Raw genomic sequence first — 22,248 nt, 5'->3', positions numbered from 1 at the left:
AACAAAGGCACATTTGTGGGGTGTAACAATTAACATAGAGAATCATGATACTCTAATGTCTACCTGTGTAGTCAGAGAACAAAAAGGGAAAGTGACTTATTCAAGGTCACACAGCAGATATGGACAAGAGCCAAGCAAAAGATACCTCTTTTTTTTTTTTTTTTTTTTTTTTAAACAGAGTCTCGCTCTTTTGCCCAGGCTGGAGTGCAGTGGCACAGTCTTGGCTCACTGCAACCTCCGCCTCCTGGGATCAAGCAATTCTCCTCCCTCAGCCTCCTGAGTAGCTGGGATTACAGGTGCCTGCCACCACGCCCAGCTAATTTTTGTATTTTTAGTAGAGACAAGGTTTCACCATGTTGGCCAGGCTGGTCTCGAACTCCTGACCTTGTGATCCACCCACCTCAGCCTCCCAAAGTGCTGGGATTACTGGCATGAGCCACTGCACCCAGCCAAAAGATACCTCTTATATGCATACTTTTGCTTTCACGGTGCTCTTTTAAAAAAGTATTATTATTTTTATTTATTTATTTCTTGAGATGGAGTTTTGCTCTTGTTGCCTAGGCTGGTGTGCCATGGCACGATCTCAGCTCACTGCAACCTCTGCCTCCCAGGTTCAAGTGATTCTCCTGCCTCAGCCTCCCGAGTAGCAAGGATTATAGGTGCCCGCCACCACGCCTGGCTAATTTTTTGTATTTTTAGTAGAGACAGGATTTCACCATATTGGCCAGGCTGGTCTTGAACTCCTGACCTCAGGTGATCCACCCACCTGGCCTCCCAAAGTGCTGGGATTACAGGCGTGAGCCACCGTGCCCGGTCAAAAATTATTTTTAATTATTATGAATACATAATAGTTGTACATATTTATGGGGTGCATGCAATATTTTGGACACAGGTGTATGATGTGTCACGATCACATCAGGGTAATTGGGGTGTCCATCACCTTGAATGGCTTGCTTAACCTCATCAAGCCAATGTCCCTGGCGGATCTGATTGAGCTGAGCAGGGGTCAGCCTGGCAGGTTTCAGAGCACTGAGTGTTTAATCCACTTGGCCGTAAGCCCAGCCGCGATTGGGCCTGCACTGCTTTCACCAGGAACCACCAGCCCTGTGACCTGCCCCTTTTCCTGGCCTCCCCTTTGTCATCCCTGATGGGAGACTAGACCTCAGCAACTTGGTCTTGCTTCTGACTCCTACTCGGAACAAACATCTCTAGCTGTTGGCTGAATTTCTGTGGGCACCAGCAGGAAAGTCTGCCCCCATCTGTGCAGGGACCTTGGCGATCTGATTTCTGCCTCACCTGAACCTCACCCACTTTCGGCTGCAATGTCCTGTGTTCAACCAATGCCAGTTCAAGAGCATTTTCCCTGTATGCAAGCTGTGCGAGGGAGCCCAAGTTTAGGGGCTGGCAAGTGGAGGTGGCACTTGTCAAGTCTCTACTATGTGCCAGGGACTCTCGATGGACTGTACCATTAACATCTCTCAGCAACTCTTTGAAATATGTATGACTCCAGTTGAGGAAACGGATACTCAGTGAGGCTAAATGACTTGGCCAAGTTCCCATAGCTAGAAAGTGTCAGTCAGAATTTGAATGCTGGACTTAATTAAAATTTTGGCTGGTGTTCTTTTCGGGGCAGATGCTTTCCAACACACCATATAGCCACTTACAGAGTGTTTTACTTCAGTGGGGTCAGCCAGGGGTCGGGGTTGGGAGCAGCACAATTAGCTAGACCAGGTGTACTAATATTTATGAAAACTTTCCTCCTATGTATTCATCTCAGTCTGTTAGGCATGTCTGCATATAAATGAAAATCAAGCAATTTAAGCACGGAAATTAGGCTTCTTTTTAACCGCCAGCCATGACTGACTGGTGGTGGCTCCCTGGAACACTGGGTTGAGAGGGACTCAGAGGCTGCTTGTAGGTTCTGTAGGAAAGATGCCGTATTGATCAGTGATGTCTGCCAGGAGCACAGGGAGAATGGCAAGTGTCTCCAGCTGTTCCTGCAAGGCTGATTAGCACCTCTCTCCACCTAGTGGCAGCTAGCTAAATTGCCACCAGGATAAGCTGATCAACTCTTTGGGTAGTGGTTTTCAAAGTCATGATGAAGGTGGAAATCACAAGGCATCAACCAGGAAATACTTTCTTTTTTTTTTTTTTTTTTTTTTCTTTTTTGAGGTGGCATCTCACTCTGTCGCCCAGGCTGGAGTGCAGTGGTATGATCTCAGCTCACTGCAACCTCCACCTGCCAGGTTCAAGTGATTCTCCTGCCTCAGCCACCCGAGTACCTGGGACTGTAGGTGCCTGCCACCACACCCGGCTAATTTTCGTATTTTTAGTAGAGATGGGGTTTCACCATGTTGGCCGGACTGGTCTCGAACGCTTGACCTCAAGTGATCCACCCACCTCGGCCTCCCAAAGTGCTGGGATTATAGGCACGAGCTGCTGTTCCCAGCCAGGAAATAGTTTCAACTATACACCTTGTCCTCGGGGTTTAGCAGAATCTGTGGGGAGGTATGGGGAACATGCGTAGTTTGAAAAGAAATCTCCCAAGTGAGACTAACATGCCAGCTTCTGCTTTTGAGGGCACAACAAGGAAATGGTCTCACGGAAAAGAGAAATATCTGTGGGATCGAATTGATAGCTCCTTCCTGAAGTAAGCAACATTACTGATAAATTGCTTAAGCACTTTGGGGATGGATTACAGTGTGATTCAGAATTCGAGAGGCCGGGTGTGGTGGCTCACACCTGTAATCCCAGAACTTTGGGTAGCCAAGGCAGGTGGATCACCTGGGGTCAGGAGTTTGAGACCAGCCTGGCCAACATGGCAAAACCCTGTCTGTACTAAAAATACAAAAATTATCCAGGTGTGGCGGCAGGCACCTGTAATCCCAGCTACTCAGGAGGCTGAGGCAGGAGAATCGCTTGAACCCCGGAGGTGGAGGTTGCAGTGAGCCAACATTGCACCACTGCACTCCAGTCTGGGCAACAGAGGGAGACTCAGTCAAAAAAAAAAAAAAAAAAAAAAAAAAAAGATTTTTTTTTTCTGGAAAGTTAGTTACTGATTCAGTTTACCTTCAGGACTATTGAGAGTCTCCAATGAGAGACTCATTGTAGGTTGGAAGGTGCTAGAATGCAAGGGAGGCATTTGATGGTCCATGCTCATCAATCAGTGTGTTAAGGACACTGGACTCTGGGAGTCCAACAATCAAACTCCTTTCCTGGCATTGCCTTTGTGAAACATTGGACATGGCATTTTCTTCTCTGGACCTTGGTTTCTTCATCTGTCTAAAAAGCGAGTTGATTGAACTAGGTTGCGGCTGAATTTTGTGTTCTCTTTTAGCTTTGGCAATTTCTGATTCTGCGACCACCTGGGACTTTTTCCAGGTCTTGTAGCAGCAGGAGGAGGATGAGGATGTTGCCTTCCTGTTTATTGGGCACCAGCAACAAGTATTCTTCTAAAAGGGTTTGGAGTCAGCCAAGTTACCTTAGGCACACCTGCCCAAGATGAAATCCACCAGAAAGCAAACTCCTCGTGGGCAGAGAACACATCTGTCCCCAGTGGCTGGAACATAGTAGATGCTCATTAAATACTAACTATCAGAATAGCATATGTCCTGGTGGGGAGGAAGACTTTGCAGAAACCAGAAAGGAAAAATGCAGACCACTTGTTTTCCTGGATGTTCCTACTTTATTTTTGGCTACATCATCACAAAGAAAGATGCTGGGTGGTTGTGCATGCACCGGAGGACATGTGTGTATTCTAGGCAGGGAGGTGGTTACATTTGTCAGGAAGAGCGTGCCCCCAGACTAGGGGCACTGTGAGCTTGCTGCATGCTGATTCCAGCGCCTGCACCAGCATCAGGCTTGGGCGACACAGCCAGCATGCTGTCTCCTAAGGGGAAATGGGAAGGGAGGTGGGCTGAGAGTAGGTGCCAACAGGGACTAATGGGGAAAGATAGGGTCAAAAGGAAGGGTGGTGGCCAGGAAGCTGTTGGCCACTTTGGGGAAGGTGAAGAGCTCGATGTTTAGAAAATGGTTATTCAAGGCAAGAGATGAGTCCTCCCATGAATTGTGCAGGGAGCTGAGGGTGGAGGGCGTTGAAAAGTTAAGAGATGTGAGTTGGGGGAAAGTGAGAGTTTCAGTGTCTGTCTGATGCTTCTGTAGAGAATGTCAGGGGTTTGGGATGACTGGGGGTGCTTTTCATGAGGGAAGACCTCATTGAAATTGGGAAAATCAAATCTTTCTCTCAGGGCACTGAAGATGCCTGACCTCAACCTCAAGTGTGTAATGTTTGCCCACACTGCATTTTCCTCCTTTTTAAAATATATATTTTTTATAGGAAGAAAGTGAAAGATTGATGATAAGCCCAAAGCTTTTGGCATCAGGCCTGTCTCTCTCCATTGTTCCATAACCATGATGTTATTTGATTCTCCCAGGAAGCTCAGTAAAGAGAGTGCGGGAGACAGAGAGACAGACAAAGAGAGACAGAGAGACTGGGGGCGGTTCTGAGTGAAAGACAGGACGCAAGAGAGTCAATGAAACAGAGTCAAAGGGCACTGGGGAGGAGGGTAACCTGTTCATTTACCTAAGAGCAGAGAAAGGAGAAAGGCTGGAGGCTTTGGATGAGGCTCCCTCAGACCCATAGCCCTGGTCTTCTAAATGCCTCCTGTGCCCACCCAGGGAGCCCATGGAGAGCCCCTCTATGGGGCATCTACACAGCTCAAGGGATGCTGCCACGCACCCAGGGCAGTGCCAGCCACTGGCCCAAGCCCTGGGAATGTCTGGCTCTGCCAACAGGAGAAGTGGGCCACTTAAGAAGTGTGGGCCCAAGTGAAATCTCAGATTTGGGCCAGTTTCTCAGTTTCCTGGTCAGGCTGGTGAGAGGAAGGAGGTGAGGCTGGGTTAACATACACTTTTTTGCTGTTGTTTTTGCGGTGTTACTGCTTTAGAGAGAGAGAAAGGCAAAGGGGAGAAAGGCAGGGAGAGAAAGGAGAAAGCAGAGGCTGAGAAAGACAGAATCTACTATGATGAAAGGGAAAGAAGAGGGAGGAGGAGAAAAGGTGACAGAGGAAGGGATTTTTGTTGTCGTTTGTTTTTGTTTTGCTAGGAAGCACACAGGTGACACTCAGAAAGAGGAGAGCGTCCAAGCCCCTTGGTGAATTCTGTGCATTTGCATCTTGGTGCACTTGGAGCAGGGAGGGTGTGTTCCTGAACACAGCAGTCTGTTTTCCTGGCAATCAGGGTGTGCATCTCAGGGGGCAGTGGGAGCCTGGAGCCTCTATTTCTGCCCCAATGCTTGTCCTCACAGCATTGTCCGGGTCTGCTGACAACTGAGAGTATACGGAGACACGACACAGGGAATGAAAGGGAGGGGGTGTGTGTGTGTGTGTATGTGTGCATGTGTGTGTGTGTTCAAGGCTAGGAGGGTCTACAAACAGTCCTAAATGATGAAGAACCTTTGTAATTTACCCAAACTGAGAGGTTATTAAATGATCAACCTCTTTGTAAACATCTCCCCAACCCCATCCCCATTGCTCCATCCCAGGGACCAGAGAGGGGCTATATTCAGAGCCCACATCCCAGCATCAGGGAGGAGGGAGTCTTTGGCAGCAGTGCCCAACATGACGGGGGCTCAAAGGCAGGCTCAGGGAGATCAGCAGGGTATGGGGGGAGGTAGGCATAGAGAAGAGAGATCAGGGTGCGGTGGGCAGCTGGGGCAGGCTGGGGGGGACCCGGGACATGGAGTTGGGGACCTGGGCACTAGCCTAATCACTTGACACGTGGTTCTCATTCTGTAGCTGGTGCCAGCGCTCTATCTTCTTGTCTTTATTTTTCAGACACTCGTACCAGTGTTTTAAGCGCTCTCCCTTAGCAGAGATCCCCAGCTGGCAGCCTCCTGGAGGATAAATGGGAAAATAGGAGCAGGTGGTCAGAATAGAGGTCATTCTAGACCCAAATGTGTAGTTGGGGGAAAAACTGTACCAAGCAGTGACCCCCAGCAACTTGGGATCCATACTCTACAGAGAGTTGTTGTTATAATGTTGTTGTTGTTGTTGTTACTACTGGCCTTCTCTGCCTCAGGAACCTGCAATGGCTCCCTACTGTTCCACCAAGTCATAATTTCACTGTCGATTTTTAAAGACTTTTTACAAATCACCCTTCTACTCACTGAAACTTATCTCCCACTGCATCTGGGAACTCATCGTCTGTTTCCAAAGAGTTTCATTATCCTGCTCAATCCTGTCTTTACCCCTTAGCTGAAGCTCTGTCCCTTGCCTGGAGTCCCCACCCGCCTGCTTCATCTTTAATTGATTTTCTTCCTCATGATTCAGAGAGGAACTAAAAAATTAAAAATTTTATCCTGGACATGCAAATAAATTAAGAATTCTTTTGCACCCTCCTTTCTGCAGAGAACGCACATCTCTCCTATGGTTTAATTACCCCACTGGATGTGATTTGTTCAACAAATAATCAAGTTTTCTAAGCCCTTTCATGTAAAGACATCCCCAAATTGGACCAAAGTCAGGACCATGGGTCTCAAATTAGCATTTGAACAATGTGGTTGCCAAAAGCAAAGCAGTGACCTCAACTCTCTGTAGCCCTGGATAAGGCTCTCCTGTTCTTGGGAGGACAGAAGAGGGCGTTTTCTCTGGAGTTAGGAACACTCACCGATGTAATCATTGGACTTGCCGATGTCATAGTCCCAGACCGAGATGTCCAGTGACTTCTTTGCCAGGTCACTGTGTTTGATGTCATAGAAAAACTCCTGGATGCAACAGAGGAAGACATGTGAGTACAAGCTCTCTGAACCCACAGCACTAGGAGGTAAGAGGCGGGGTCCTGGAGGTCATGGGTCAAGGAGAGAAGCTTGAGCTGGCATTCTGGGAGCAAGGAGGTCTTCCTGCTCTGATCCTCTGCCCAGGTCCAGTGATTCCCTTCCAACAAACACTCTATGTAACAAAGCACTGTCATCCTCTTGTCAGTGAATTCTCTGCTTGACATTGGGAAGGCTGGTGAGGTTTTTCTAATAGAGCTCAAGTTTCCTTGTAGGTAAATGGCCATGAACTCAGTCCTTCCCCTCTCGTAGCTTCTGAAGGGGCATCCCTTTTTTTATTGCTTAGAGATTTAAAAGTAGTTGAAGTGGCCAGGCACAGTGGCTCACGCCTATAAGCCCAGCACTTTGGGAGGCCGAGGTGGCAGATCATTTGAGGTCAGGAGTTCGAGATCAGCCTGACCAACATGGTGAAACCCCATCTCTACTAAAAATATGAAAATTAGCCAGGCATGATGGTGGACACCTGTAATTGCAGCTATTTGGGAAGCTGAGGCAGGAGAATCGCTTGAACCAGGGAGGTGGAGGTTGCAGTGAGCCGAGATCGTGCCACTGCACTTCAGCCTGGGTGACAAACAAGACTCCATCTCAAAAAAAAAAAAAAAAAAAATAGCTTTTCTGCCTAATTACAAAATTCATTTATGGTCATTGCTGAAACAAAGAAGAACCTCCCCCCACCAATTCCCTGTAACCCAACTACCCAAGAATAACCACTGTCAACATTCCCCCACGTGTGTTCACAGTGATGTATAAATTTTTTGTTAATTAAGTAATGCTGAACATACAGTATTGTCACTTCCTTTTTCATTTACAACTTTGGGCAAAAACCAACTTAGCATATTCTCAAATATTCTTCAAACATTTTTCTACATCATTGTTTCAAATGGCTCCATTTAATGGCTATGTGGCCATGTGGCTATGTGGCTATGTGGCTGTGTGGCTGTGTGGTTGTGTGGCTCTGTGGCTCTGTGACTATGTGGCTCTGTGGCTCTGTGACTATGTGGCTCTGTGGCTGTGTGACTGTGTGGCTGTGTGGTTGTGTGGCTCTGTGGCTGTGTGGCTCTGTGGCTCTGTGGTTGTGTGGCTCTGTGGCTCTGTGACTATGTGGCTCTGTGGCTGTGTGGCTGTGTTTTACAAAGCTCAAACTTATGGCTGTGTGGCTGTGTGGCCATGTGGCCATAACCTAAGCCCTAACAGTTGGGTATTTAAGTTATTTCCAATTTTTCACTATCATCAAAAATACCATAAAAGTCACCCTTGTAGCAGCTGGGTGTGGTGGCTCATGTGTATAATCCCAGCACTTTGAGAGGCCAAGGCTGGGTAGATCTCTTGAGGCCAGGAGTTCGAGACCAGCCTGGCAAACATAGTGAAATCCAGTCTTTACTAAAAATGCAAAAAATTAGCCAGGTATGTGGTGCACACTTGTAATCCCAGCTACTTGGGAGTCTGAGGCAGGAGAATTGTTTGAGCCCAGAAGGTGAAGGTTGCAGTGAGCTGAGATCGCACCACTGCACTCCAGCCTGGGTGATAGAGCGAGATCCTGTCTCAAAAAAAAAAAAAAAAAAAAAAAATCACTCTTGTAGCTATATCATCGCATAGGTTTTAAAAAAAAAAAGTAACCCTTGTAGCTAAATCATTATGTATGTCCATGATGATTTACTTAGAATAGATTTTGAGAAGTAAATGTTTGAGTTTGTAACATTTTAAGATGGAGAATAGTGGCTATACTTGCTTTGTATATGTATATACATTTCAGAAATTGATAATATATTTGCTTCATAAGAAACGAAGTAGGTGCCAACAAGGCTGGGGTAGGAGGGGGATTTTCATTGGATACCCCTTTGTGCTTTCTGAATTTTGAAATATGTGACTGCACTACCTATCCTCCAAATAAGTGGAATTTAACTTTTAACATCTGACAGTTTTGAAAGTGTTTTAGCAAACTTTCCTTCAGAGGTTTGCTTTATCTCCAGTAGTGTGTGGCTTTTCCCACATGCTCACCAACGCTGAGGACCAACATTGAAAAATATTTTTGCATCAGTTTGTTATGCGATATGGTGTCTGGTCTTGATTCACGGCTGAGTTTATTCAGATTTCACGTTTTGTGGCTTACTCAGATTCCAGGAGAGTATAGGGCAGGACAGCTACAAATGGCTCCTTATTCAAAATCCATGATATGAGTTAGGAAATCAGGGGTTCAGCTGAAAGAGGGGCCCAGAGAGGAAGGGCTGAGCTGACTGCTCAGTGATTATTCTGAACTCTGTTTACACAGCACATTCCCCATGTGGGTGCATATGGGCACATGTTTTTCTTTTTCTTTTTCTTTTTTTTTTTAAAGCAAACAATACTAAACCTATTGTGCTGTAACTTCCCTTTCCCACTTTGCAATATGTGATTAAAATCAATATTAGCCAGCTCTGCCCCAACATCAGATCTCAGGAGCAGGGCAGAGAAAGGAGATTCAGTGGGTAGAACAGCACCCAGGGCTGCTCCAGGCAGGCATGGAGCATGAACATGGACTCATTCCTGCTCTGGGCATGGAGCGAGGCTCAGGGATGTGACTCTGGGCTCAGAGCTGGTGTCTCATGGCACTTTGAGACACTTGTCATGGCACTTCTTTGTCTTTATTTAGGTCTAGATCAGAACCATACATGTAGTTTAGATTAGAACTCATTTAGTCTTCCACTCTTTCCTCCATTCAATCCTTCATTAATTTCACAGATATTTCTGGATCCCTACTGTCTGACAGGCTTGCCCACAGAAAAGTTAAATCCAGATTTCAACTGGATTTGGAAACTAGAGGGATGCACAGTGTCTGGAAACATAGAGGAAGCAAATCTACAGGAGGTAATTCTTATGCTGAGTCCTGAAGGATGAGTAGGAGTTTTCCAGAGAGGAAGAGAGGGAGAGGATAGTCCAGGAAAAGGGAGCAGCAGGTGTGAAGAGACCTGCATGGAGGTGGGTGTCACTTGAGGAGGGGGTGTATAGATAAGGCAGGGATTTAGGTGAGTTTGAAAGGGCTTGATTGTCATGCTAAGAAATTCTAGAGCCATTGTTGAGTTATTGAAGCAAGGGGATGACAAATTCAGATTTGTATTTTACAAAGCTCAAACTTATGTGGCAGAGGTGCCAAGCACACAGAAATGAGTCAGGAGTCTACTGCAATCGTCCAGGCCTGAAATGTCAGGGTCTGAGGCAAGACAGCAGCAGTGAGAAGGGAGAGGAAGGAGCACATTCAATGGGTGTCCAAGCAGTGGTTTCAATAGGACTTGATGCACTGGACGGACATGAGGAGTGAAGGACAGGGCATTGTCAACGGGGTGGATGGTAAAGAGCATCACTGTACTGATTTACTCCCCCGAATTTCAGTATTAGAGACTACTTGAATTGGTGAAGATGTTGGAGACGAGTTAGTTCAATCTCTTCCCAAACACTGCTTCCTTCCTATGACATTCCTAATCTGTGGGCTTTTGTCTTAGGCTTGATTTCTTCCAGTGACAAGGAACTCATTCCTGCTTCTTTAGATAATTCAATCTGATCTATCACAGAAAGGGTTTTTTTTTTTTTTTTTTTTTTTTTTTTTTTTACTGTGACTTACAACCTTCTAGTAGGAATCTGTGCCTCTCTAACACACAGCAAGTATCCCAGAGCATGATAAAGAATGGGGCAGCCTTACCTCATTGAATTCGGGATTCAGGGTTTTCTTTTTAATTTGAGTCTTGTGTTTGGCCTTCTTTCCCATGTCCGGTTTCAGCCAGCTGGGAGGAGACACAAATGCTATTATAGATGACGTTTAATGAATAAGAACAGCCTCTTGACCCCAAAGGCCCCTTCTTTATCAGGATGAATTGATGAATAAATCGGAAAGGGATCAACACTGATATGACCAATGTGCATTAGAGCATCTGCTTGGTACCTGGCACTTGACTGAGCACCTTAGGCATATTTAATCCCCACATGACCCTAGGCGGTAGAACTATAACCACTCAGTTTACAGACACAGAAAATGAGATCCAGAGAGGCTGAAGTGTGCCCTAGCTCACACAGCTGGGATTGAATCCAGATGTTACATCTAGAGTCTGTGTTCTTAGCGTGCTCACTTTCTCCCCATAAATCAAATTGATGGTCATGCTGGTGGTGCCTGGCATTTTGCCATCTATCCCACCTTTGGCTGCCCCCAATTCCTACAGAGATGCTGGGTGTATGCACAGAAAGAGGAAGATGCAAATCTAATTATTGTCACTCCACTTTCAAAACTATGTACTGGATTCCTTTTGAACTCAGGGGAGAGTTCAAAATCCTTCATGTGGCCTTAGGACCCTGCGTGTTGGGTTTCTGCTCCATCCCAGCCTAACCTTACGTCATCTTCCTCACCCCACTCCTTACTTCTCCTTTCCACCCAAGCGCCTTTGAGCAAACTGTTTCTTCTGCCTACAGGGCTCTTTTCCAGTAAGGCCCAATGTCTAGTATATAGTAGGTATTCAATCAATATATTCTGGGTGAGGCTGGGTATGATGGCTTGTGCCTGTAATCTCTGCACTTTAGGAGGCCAAAGCGGGAAGATCACTTGAGCCCAGGAGTTCCAGACCAGCCTGGGCAACATAGCGAGAGCCTGTCTCTGTAAAAAATAACAAAAATTATGTGGGCACAGTGCTGTATGCCTGCAGTCCCAGGTACTCAGGAGGCTGAGATGGAAGGATCTCTTGAGTCCCAGAGTTTGAGGCTGCAGTGAGCTATGATCACACCACTGCACTATAGCCTGGATGGTAGAGTGAGACCCTGTCTCTTAAAAAAAAGAGAGAGAGAAAAAAAAACACAAACCAAACCAAACAAAATATTTCCTGGGTGAGTAAACACAATGGGCTAAACACTCCTAAGGGCTAAGACATTTGGATTCTGATTCAGGTTGTCACCAGATGAGCAGCTTTAAACGTGAGTGTAATTTCACTGTGCCTCCGTTTCTTGACCTGTAAAGAGGGCGAACATCTCATTCTCATCTACAGAAGTGATTTTGAGGCTTTTTTTTTTTTTTTTTTTTTTTTTGAGATGGAGTCTCACTCTGTTGCCCAGGCTGGAGTGCAGTGGCGTGATCTCGGCTCACTGCAAACTCCATCTCCCGGGTTCACGCCATTCTCCTGCCTCAGCCTCCCGAGTAGCTGGGACTACAAGTGCCCGCCACCATGCCAGGCTAATTTTTTTGTATTTTTAGTAGAGATGGGGTTTCACTGTGTTAGCCAGGATGGTCTCGATCTCCTGACCTCGTGATCCACCCACCTCGGTCTCCCAAAGGGCTGGGATTACAGGCGTAAGCCACCGCACCCGGCCGAGGATAATTTTTAAGAAGAGACAAAAATGAGGAATTAAAAGTTACCAAAGAGCTAAGCAAAAATAATGGGAAGTTCTGCTTTTTAAAAATCTTTATTAGATCAGAAACTACTTAGTGGTCTCCCATTTCTTCTCCCATAACTGCACCCAGTAGGTCAGCTGCTTCACTGGTGACCACGGCAATTCCACTTCTTCTGGAAGGATTGGGTGGGTGGGGGAGGGGGTGGTAGGGAGAATTATTTAAGAAAACCCATCTGCACATGGCTGGCTGCTAATGGAGTGCTGGACAGCACCCCTCGAGCTCATTTTCTCTCTTGGGTCATATGAGGAAATAAAATCAAATTACTCTTGGAAACCAAACTTGTCCCTGACATGTGCGTTCTTTGTTAACTAGACCTTCATTCAAAGGAGATCTGAAAGACAGCCCACATGAATCTGTTCTTTGCCCATGGACTAAAGGGAAGTATTGCTTTCTGCTATCAGAGGCAATGGAGGTGGGGGGAGTGTCTCCCAACTGGAGAGAACATTAGTAAATACTATTTGCCATGACAGTGATGGTCATGCCAGGACAGTGATGGTGGTTTTTTATAACCATAATGGCAGGTATTTATTGAGCATTTACTGTGTACCAGACCCCTTGAAAATCTACCTCTCAGCTTGCATTCTCCAATTGCAGGGGGTAAAATTGACGAACGAGCTACTGGGCTCTGCATTCATGATGTTCTTGCTGAAGCCACGCTTCCCACAAGCTATTCTTAGCCAATAACTGACCCTGGCAGGGACGCTAGGCAGTCCCATTTCTGGGAAATGCAGGACTCCTCTGATGGGTGACTGTGCTCAAGGATTCTACATCACCTTGGATGAAACAGTGCAGCTTCCTTGGAGCTACACTGTAGCCTAAGATTGTTTCTACCCACACTTCCTTCCTTCTCTGCTCCACAGGGATCACACCTGCAGCAAGATCTGTGGTCTCTATGGCTCCCCTCTGGATTCCCCCTTATCTTCTCTGCAGGCATTTCCCCAACAAATCTCTTGTACAGCTTATCTTCTCTTGGTGTTTCCTTCTTGGAGGACCTGAACTAATACACAGTATTACTCTGTCCATTTTGCAGATGAGGACATTGAGGCCTAGAGATGTTAAGCCATGAGCCCCAGGTCACATGGTTAAAGCATACTGGAGACTCCATGCTCCATGGAGATCCATATCCACAGAAACATACATGTTGCTGCCCCAAGGCCAGCAGAATTCTACTGAGGTGCTAAACATTTCTGTACCAGGCTCAATTCTGGTTGCTTCCTTTGTGCTATCTCATTTGAGCCCTGAGCCCACTCTTGGAGATAAGTGGAACTCTTGTCTCTGTTTTACCAATGAAGAAACTGAGTGAGAAGCTAAGTAACTTGCTTAGAGTCCACAGCCAGCAACTGGCAGAGATGAGTTGGGCCTGATGTCAGACACAGCGGTGGCTCTGAGATTGCACTTGGCAGACCTCCAGCTACAGGAAGCGTAACTGACCAAGACCCTGGGTGCAGTCCTTGGAAGTCCATGACATATTTGTGCCAACGCCATGCTCCCAGTCAATGACTGGGCCTGGCAGGGATGCTAAAGTCGGGCCACTCCTATGAGACACAGGACATGTCTGATGGCCAGTTTTGGCTTGAGGACTCCCTGGTGGCCTTACTGAACTTGTATCTGGAATACTTCTCTCCAACTTCCCTACCTATTCCCCTCATCAGGTCAGACTTGCATTGTAGTCTAACATCTCTCCCTTTCTCCCCTGACTCCCCCCAGTCTTCCTGGAATGAGCATTTCCCCTGATAAGCCCCTTGTCTGCTTAATCCTATTTTGGCATCTTCTCAGAGGATGTGGACTAACACAGATAACAGAGTCTTTTTATTCTCCGTGATTGAGATTACTGGAATAGACCCCAGATCGAAGGCATTTTTTTTTTTTTTTCTGAGCATTTCCAGAATGACACTGGAAAACGCCAGATGGCCTCTTTGGGGGTGGACGTCTGAGCAGTGTGAGGGGTGTGCGGCCAACTCCTGGGAGCTACAAATGGGGCTACGACAGCTAATCAGCATCATTGTAGAGCCATCAGCAGGCCCTCGAGAGGACAGAGTCACAAAACTTTGCATGTGGGCAAGTGACACACCAGTTTGACTGCCTGAGACTCCAGACCCACATACTTGCCAGTTCTAGGCATTTGTTTCACTGTGACCTTGGGCAGGTTCCTTGCCCTCTTTGGGTCTCAATGTACAACAATCCTGGGGAAACTCTCTGGTTCTCCTCTTCCAAGGATCCAGGACTCCTTTGGGGCCCACCTGTAGCCCCAAGGCATTGACTTACAGCTTGACAAATGGGTCTGAGTAGCCATTAGCGTCCATGGCAGCCAGGTGCACACAGCGTATGATACCCACAATGAGGCCTCCCTGCTGGGTGCTGTACATGAGAGAGACCAGGATCTTGCCACGCTCCTCGATGTCACCAACACGCTCCACCTGCTGCATTGGGGGAAAAGGCAATGTGGGCCTTGGAGGGGAGGGGCCAGGCAATGTAAATGGCGAGCATTAGGAAAGAACCTATGAAGGGCAGGCAGAGCTCCACCAGCTCTAGGGAGCCAGCACCAAGGACAGCAGATGGCCTAACCTCCAAGGAGGAGCCAAAGGTGAAAGTTGGGGACCAGTCTCAGGCACATGGGGACCAATGGCTTCACTTTGACTTAGACATGGACGAACTCTGACTGTGAGCACAGATTAAACTTACTCCTGGTCACTGATTGGCTTTGGCTCTAACCCAGGACTGACCCTTGACCCTGGCCCCAGACAGATTCTTGCCTCTGCTCTGAGACTCCCTTAATGCAACCAGTCTTCTTAAAGGGCAGTCCCTGGAGTCATATGAGGGACCCAGGCAGACAACATGAAGGCTTAGTTCGGTTTCTACCAGGCACACAGCTCAAAGAATGCACCCACTCCAAGAAAGGAGTGGGCCATTGCTCTAGTCAGTAGAATTGTCTACAGAGCATCTGACAACAAGGCCAAAAACCTGGTGGGCATTCTAGGTATGAGAGAAAAGGGTTGCCCCCTCCTCAGAGGCTTAAGTGTGGAGAGGATGTCCCTTGTCTCATGCTCAAACAACTTGGGCAAAGGGTCTCTCTCAAAGCAAATCAACTCCAGGGTGGTTGCAAGAGAATGGGTGAGGAAGGGGCCAGGGAGGGAGAGAAGAGGAAGATGCTAGCCCAGCCCAGCACAGACCCCGACTGTGGCTTCAATTCCTTCTCAGTGCTCACCTCCTCCTCATAAAGGGCCATGCCTCGGGCTGACCCGGTGGTCCCAGCACGTTTCATCTGAAAAGAAGAAAACAAATAAAAGATAACATTGTCTATGGAGCTCATCTTCCTGCACAAGAAGGACCAGAAACCCCTCACACTTCCATTAGCATCCAGAGCCATGGAAGTGGGTTCTTAAGCTACTGTGGCCCTCCTGTGTTCTCCCTTTTGGCTGAAATTTATAAAACACAGTCATATGGCAAGCTATGTGAATGTATAACAACCTATGATATAGGTTCTGTTACAATTCCAATTTTACAAATGAGGATCCTGAGGGTCCAAGTAGTTAAGCCCCTTATGCAAGGTTACACAGCCAGTAAGTATCAGAGCTCTCCACACACAAACAGAAAAGATTTCATTTTCTCTGGTTGAAGTGGCTCAGGGGTCTTGGGGTCTGACCCACCAGGTGCTTTTCCCCTTCATGGCCCCTGGGGCCCTTTTGCTGAACTCTAAGGTTCTGGGAAACAGAGTTAGAAAACCATTGGTTAAATCCAACCTCCCCACTTTGGAAAGGAGGAAACCTGAGGTCCAGAGGGGAGGGGCCCTCAGTGGGATATAATGGGGGAAAATGGTGGTGCAAGGGTTAAGGTTTAATGGCAAAGAGCAAAAGAAGATGATCAGTAGTATTCTGCGGCTGCTACAGCCCTCTGGCTGTCCTGCACCTTCATGTTTCTGGGGCTGGCTGTGTCCACCATAGCAAGATGGGCAAACCCAAAGGCTGATGACCCAGGCAAGGGCCTGGCCATTGTCCTGGTCAACTGGACTCATGGAGTTGGAGAAAGAAGAGAATCCTTAAGACCCAGCTGTCACCAGGCAAAAGCCCAGAAGAAATGCCTCGCTCCTAGGGATGTCTTTAAGGATTTATTTTGAGCCTGGAATTCAGTAGAAATCCTTCCTTGCAATTTTCCTTGTTGAGCCTTGTTCCTTTGCCTGAGTTATAAAACTACGGCATGGCATGCAGATACTCCATCCTCAGGCTGGCCATCTGGTGAGAAGATGCTGCAGGATTTCCCCTCCTGCACCCCATAGCTTCCCTGTGGAGAGCAGGCAGGCTGCCCAGAGAGACCAGGGGTGCTGGTGTTGTAGGAGAGCGGGGCTCTGGCCAGTGCCCAGAGACTTTGGAGACTTGCTACCCTCTCCGGGCCCAAGTTGGCCCACACTTAAGGCAAGGCAGCCTGAATTATGTCTAAAAATATAGATTGTTGAGTCCTACCCTACCCCACTAAAACAGAATCCCCATGGGGGACCCCCACAAATCTTAGTTTGTAAAGCTCTGGTTTTAAAATCCCCCGGTTAATTCTGAGGTGCAACCCCATTGCAGAACCTCATTTTGATCCCTGTTATTTTCCTCAAAGAGCAAGAATTACATCTGACAACAATGACAATTCTAATACTTCATATGTATTGTCACATTCAATCCTTAAAAGATCCTATGAGGTTAGCACCACAGTATCCCATTTTACAGATGAGACATCTGAGGCCCAGAGAAATTAAATAATCTGCCTCAGGTTATACCCTAAGTGGCAGAGCCAGAATTCACACCTGAGAGTCTGACTGCAGAGCCCATACTCTTAAACTCTAGGCTATGCTTCCTCCTATTTATCTACATGGTGCTTTCTGACTTCATGACTGACAGGTGGGTAAGCATTATTTCCTACACTAACAACTGTTAATTTATGAGTGCTCACTATGCGCTAAGTTCTAGTTCAATTATGTTATTTTTTAAAACACAACCCTCCCAAGAGGCAGGTACTGTTATAACACCCACATTACAGACAAGAACACCGAGGCTTGGAGTGGTGCAGCCCCCTGGCCAAGGCCATAGAGCAGCAAGTGGCAGAGCTGGCTCTGAACCCAGGAATCCCGCACTGCCCCTATCATGTTGTCCATCCAGTTTGGCCAAGAAAAACTCATGTTCAAAGTGATGCTGACACAGGGTTTGTGAAAGGCAGAGAGAGCATACAGCCTGAGGTTGTGAGCTGGAATCTTGACTCTCCTCTGCAGACCTGCTGCAGTGCCTCTGCTACCCAATACCCTGTGGATCTATTTCCCCCAATTCAGACCCAGAGGAAGGCAGCCCCTCCAATCTCCCCTCCTCCCATCAGATCCTCAGGGTAAAGTCACTCACAGGAATCACTCGCTCTAGGCAGATGTTGAAATTCTTCCTCTGGTTGGGCTTCAGTTTCTTGAGAGAGAATCTGGTCTCACCAATAAATTCATTGTGGCCAAATTTGTCCTCATCACAGACAGAGATCCTGCCACCAACACAAGGGGTAGAGAGAGAAACAGGAACAAATATTGAGATCCTGCTGTGTGCCAAGAGCTGCAGCTGATGCTGGTAAGGAATGTGTGATGTACATGGAAATAATATGATTTCCTATTTATTTATTACTGGGCCAAGTACCTTTAATTTCTTCTTTATTGCAGTATAACTGACATGCAGTAAAGCACATAAATTTAGTTTACAGCTTGATGAATTCTTGCATATGCATATACCCATGTAATTCCCACACAGGTCAAGATATAAAACATTCCAGAGACTGAAAGACCCTCAGGATCCTTTCTAGTCACTGCCTTTCTCAAAGATAGCCACTCTCTTGCCTCTGGCCACATGAAGTCATTTGTCTGGTTTTTGACCTTCATATAAATGGAATGATATAGACTCTTTTATGTTGGCTTCTCTTGCTTAAGATTATGTCTGTGAGAAGCATCCATGCACAGTATAACTTATCTTTTTTATCACTGTATAGTATTCCACTGTGTGAATATACCATAATAATTCTGCTGTTGATACAGGTTTTTTCTAGTTTTGAGTTATTATGAATAATGCTGTTATGGAATATTTATGTTCATGTCTTTCAGTATATACTTGTACATATTCCTATTGAGTATTTTCCTAGGAGTAGGGTTGCTGGCCATGGACTAGGCATAAGTTTAGCTTCAGTACAAATTTCAAAACAGTTTTCCAAGGTGGTTCCACCAATTATGTCCCTACCAGCAGTTTATAGAGGTTCTGGTCACTCTTTATTCCCTTTGACTTCAATTATGTTAGTCTCTAATTTTAGCCTTTCTGGATGGGTCATAGTATGTCACTGTAGTTTTAATTTACATTTCCCTGATGACTAAAAAGTTGAGCCCCTTTTCATATACTTTATGGCCATTTGAGCATCCTCTTTTGCAAAGTCAGGCTAGGAACTTTTCTCATTTAATTTTTCCTCTTTCAAAACAACTGCATTTACCATTTAGAGAAGATACTGGGGCCCAGAAAGATTAAATAACTTTTCCCTAATAAGAGGTGGAGCCAGGGTTTGAATCCAGGTCTCCCTGTGTCCTATAGTAATATATTGTCTTTTGTTATCTACCTTACACAGCATTGAGTAATAGTGGCACAAAATGGGCAGGTCATAAGAAATGTCCCTTAGGACAAGAGTCTCCAACTCCCAGGCCACAGACCAGTACCAGTCTGTGGCCTGTTAGAAACCTGGCTGCAAAGGAGGAGGTAAGCAGAGGTTGGCAAGCACTACTGCTTCAGCTCCACCTCCTGTCAGATCCACTGATTCTTATAGAATCAGCACTAGATTCTTATAGAAGCATAAACACTTTTGTGAACTGCACATGTGAGGGATCTAGTTTGCATGCTCCTTATGAGAATCTAATGCCAGATGATCCAAGGTGGAACAGTTTCATCCTGTAACCTTCCTTCTCCCTACCCCAGTCCATGGAAAAACTGTCTTCCACAAAACTCTTCCCTGGTGCCGGAAAGTTTGGGAACTGCCGCCATAGGAGACGAAAAGGACCAGTCATGGCATGATAATTTATCCTGACATATACTAAGAGAGGAAAGGACTTATTGTCCTCCAGTGGCATGGGAGGCATTCTTGGGGGACAGGAAGGGACTGTAAAGGTATCACACTCCTTGACCACCAACATTAGTTGAACAAATGTTCAAAGTCCTGGAGGGCCCGAACACCCTCGTAGCTGAGTCCTGCACTGTATAACACTGGAGAAGAAACTCGTCTCTACTGAACTAGTTGGGGCGTAAACAATATCATCCTTCTTCAGGGCAATGCATCTCCAAAGACATAAGAGAATAATCACTGCTTTTGACCCTGTCACACCACTTATAGGAATTTACCTCAAATATATAATAAGGCAAGTACAAAAATATTTAACTACAATGGTCCAAAAAACAGTTAGAAAGAATAAATGAGATCTAGTATTTGATAGCACAACCGGGTGACTATAGTCAATAATTTAATTGTACATTTAAAAATAGTGAAAAGAGTATAATTCAATTGTTTATAACACAGGGATAAATGCTTGAGGTGATTAAAAAACCCATTTATTTTAATCCATTTAAAAAACTAATGAAACACGATTATTACACATGGTATGCCTGTATCAAATTATCCTATATACTTCATGAATATTAATATATACGCCTACTATGTACCTACAAAAACTTAGAAATATATTTAACTACAAAGATGTTTGTCACAATATTGTTTGTAACTATGAAGAAAGCAGAAATAACAAATACTGTACAATAGAGGAACTGCTTAAGAAAATTATGAAATAACCATCAAATGTAATGGTGTACATTAGAGAAAGTGTTGTACTTAGTCATTAGGGAAATTTGAAACCACAACGTAACACCAGTGCACACCTACCAGAAAGGCCAAAATGAAAAAGTGTTGATGAGGCTGTGAAGCAACTGGAACTCCCATGCATGGCTGAAGGGAGTGCACACTGGCACAGCCACTATGGAAAACTGGAAGTTACTACTAAAGCTGGACATACACATATCTTATGGCTCAATCATTACACTTCTAGGTATATATGCAAAGGAAATGAGTGCACCTGTGTACCTAGAAACAGCTACTAGAATGTTCCTAGCAGCACTATTTGTAATAGCCCCAAACTAGAAACCACCCAAATATATCAACAGTAAACTGGATAAATAAAACTGTGTTATATTCATGCAATAAAATACTAAACAGCAACAAGAACGATCTACAACTACACACAACTTAGATGAATACACAGGTAGAATGTTAAATGAAAGAATATAGATACAAAAGAGCAACACAATACAATTTCATTTATATAAAGTACAAAAGCAGACAAAATTAACTTGTTCTGTTAGATGTTAGGATATTGAATACCCCAGGGGAGTATTCAATAGGAAGGGGCCACAGTGGGGGGCTTCTGCAGCCTAGGAATGTTCCGTTCCTTAAGCCCAGTATGTTCACTATTGTGAAAATTCATCAATCTGTGCACTTATAATATGTGCATTATGCTAAATGAATGTTATACCACAATAAAAATATTTACTTAGAATAATGTTGCAGCCAATTTGGAAAGCAGTTTGCATGTCTTGTAAAATTGTTTTGAAAAAATCACATATCCCATGATCCAGTAATAATTCTCTTTGGTTTCTGCCCTAAGGAAACACTCATATGTACACAAGGGAGAATGAAGTTGCTCATTGCAACTTTGTTTGTAGTAGAGAAAAGCTGGAAACAATTTAAATGCCCACCTGTAGGGAATTGGCTAAATAAACTGGTAAACATTTACACAAAAATTTAAAACATGCCAAATAATACTGTACATTGTTTATAGACACATAATTATGAAGTATAAGACACACTTGAGAATGACACTCCAATAATTCAGGATGGTGTTTAGCTCTTGGGAGAGAAGGAAGAGGACAGGACAGGGTGGGATATAGAATATACAAAAGGAGCTTCAACTTGCATAGGAGTGCTTTATTTCTTAAAAAAACAGCTGATGCAAACACAGCAAAATAGCAAGATTTTTAACAGATCAAGTATTGGGTGGGTTCATGGATGTTTGTTTTAGTATATGCTACACTTTTCTATTCATCTGTAATATTTAAGAATAAGGACATTTAAAAAAGTCTGTGATAAATACATTCTATAGAATATTCTGAGGCAGTTAAAAATTAGGTAGATTTAAACGTTTTTTCACGGCTATAACACCAAGATATATTGTTAAGAATAAAAGGCAAGTTCCATATACATATATATATACATATATATATATATCTCCATTACTTCTAATGGCAAAAACTGCAATTACTTTCACACCAGCCTAATAATTCAACATTGTAGAAGAATATGAAATGGTATCAATGTATTCTTGAGTGATACAGATATATTAATGGGATGATCCATTGTAATACACATTTTTATAAGCACTCAATTTTATTAGGAAAAAACTTTCACATACACACCCACACATGCACCCACACCCCACACACACCCTGAACGAACAGATACCAAGATGTTAACAGTAAACAGTTTCAACTTATCTGTATTTTCCAAAATTTATACCAAAAATATATATCATTTTTTGGTAAAAGTAAACAAGCAAGAAAAAAAATAAACTATGCAGAGACCTTTTTAGAGTGAGGCCCTGAGGGCCTCACCCGAATTCTCAGTTCCACCCACCCTGAGTCTCCCCTTCACCTCCCTTTCTGCCCTCTGCCTGGCAGGTACCTGAGGGTCTTCCTCTGCATGTCCTCATCGGTGATGCCGTGATAGACGAGGGTCTCATTCCAGACGGGGTTCCGGGTATTCCGCAGAGTTTTTGTACGAAGCTTGTTGGACTAGAGCCCCAGAGAGATGGAGAGAGACACCTACTTCAGTGGGGAGCCAGTTCTGGAACCCCATCGTTTGGGCTGACATGGGGTGGGTGGGTGGTTTTCCCCGTAGGAGTATCCAGGGGCTTAGTTATTCCCAAATG

General features: G+C 45.1%; 1 protein-coding gene across 3 annotated transcripts in view; it reads right to left on the bottom strand.

Annotated features, from left to right (window-relative positions):
• Positions 1-3,510: 3,510 nt before the first annotated feature.
• Positions 3,511-22,248, bottom strand: part of RPH3A (rabphilin 3A) — a 192,991-nt gene continuing 174,253 nt past the window's right edge. For all 3 annotated transcript variants that reach the window (XM_073021124.1, XM_073021122.1, XM_073021123.1), the window contains 7 exons: positions 22,002-22,111; positions 17,609-17,735; positions 15,442-15,498; positions 14,502-14,656; positions 10,506-10,587; positions 6,667-6,763; positions 3,511-5,893 (listed from right to left, as the gene is read on the bottom strand). In XM_073021124.1, the coding sequence (XP_072877225.1) occupies positions 5,763-5,893; positions 6,667-6,763; positions 10,506-10,587; positions 14,502-14,656; positions 15,442-15,498; positions 17,609-17,735; positions 22,002-22,111 (759 nt within the window). In that variant the 3' untranslated portion in view covers positions 3,511-5,762. The remainder of the gene's footprint in view (positions 5,894-6,666; positions 6,764-10,505; positions 10,588-14,501; positions 14,657-15,441; positions 15,499-17,608; positions 17,736-22,001; positions 22,112-22,248) is intronic.

Source organism: Chlorocebus sabaeus, chromosome 11 (assembly GCF_047675955.1).
Source record: "Chlorocebus sabaeus isolate Y175 chromosome 11, mChlSab1.0.hap1, whole genome shotgun sequence".
In the NCBI taxonomy this organism is placed as follows: Eukaryota; Metazoa; Chordata; class Mammalia; order Primates; family Cercopithecidae; genus Chlorocebus; species Chlorocebus sabaeus.
This window is presented reverse-complemented; position numbering and strand designations above follow the sequence as displayed.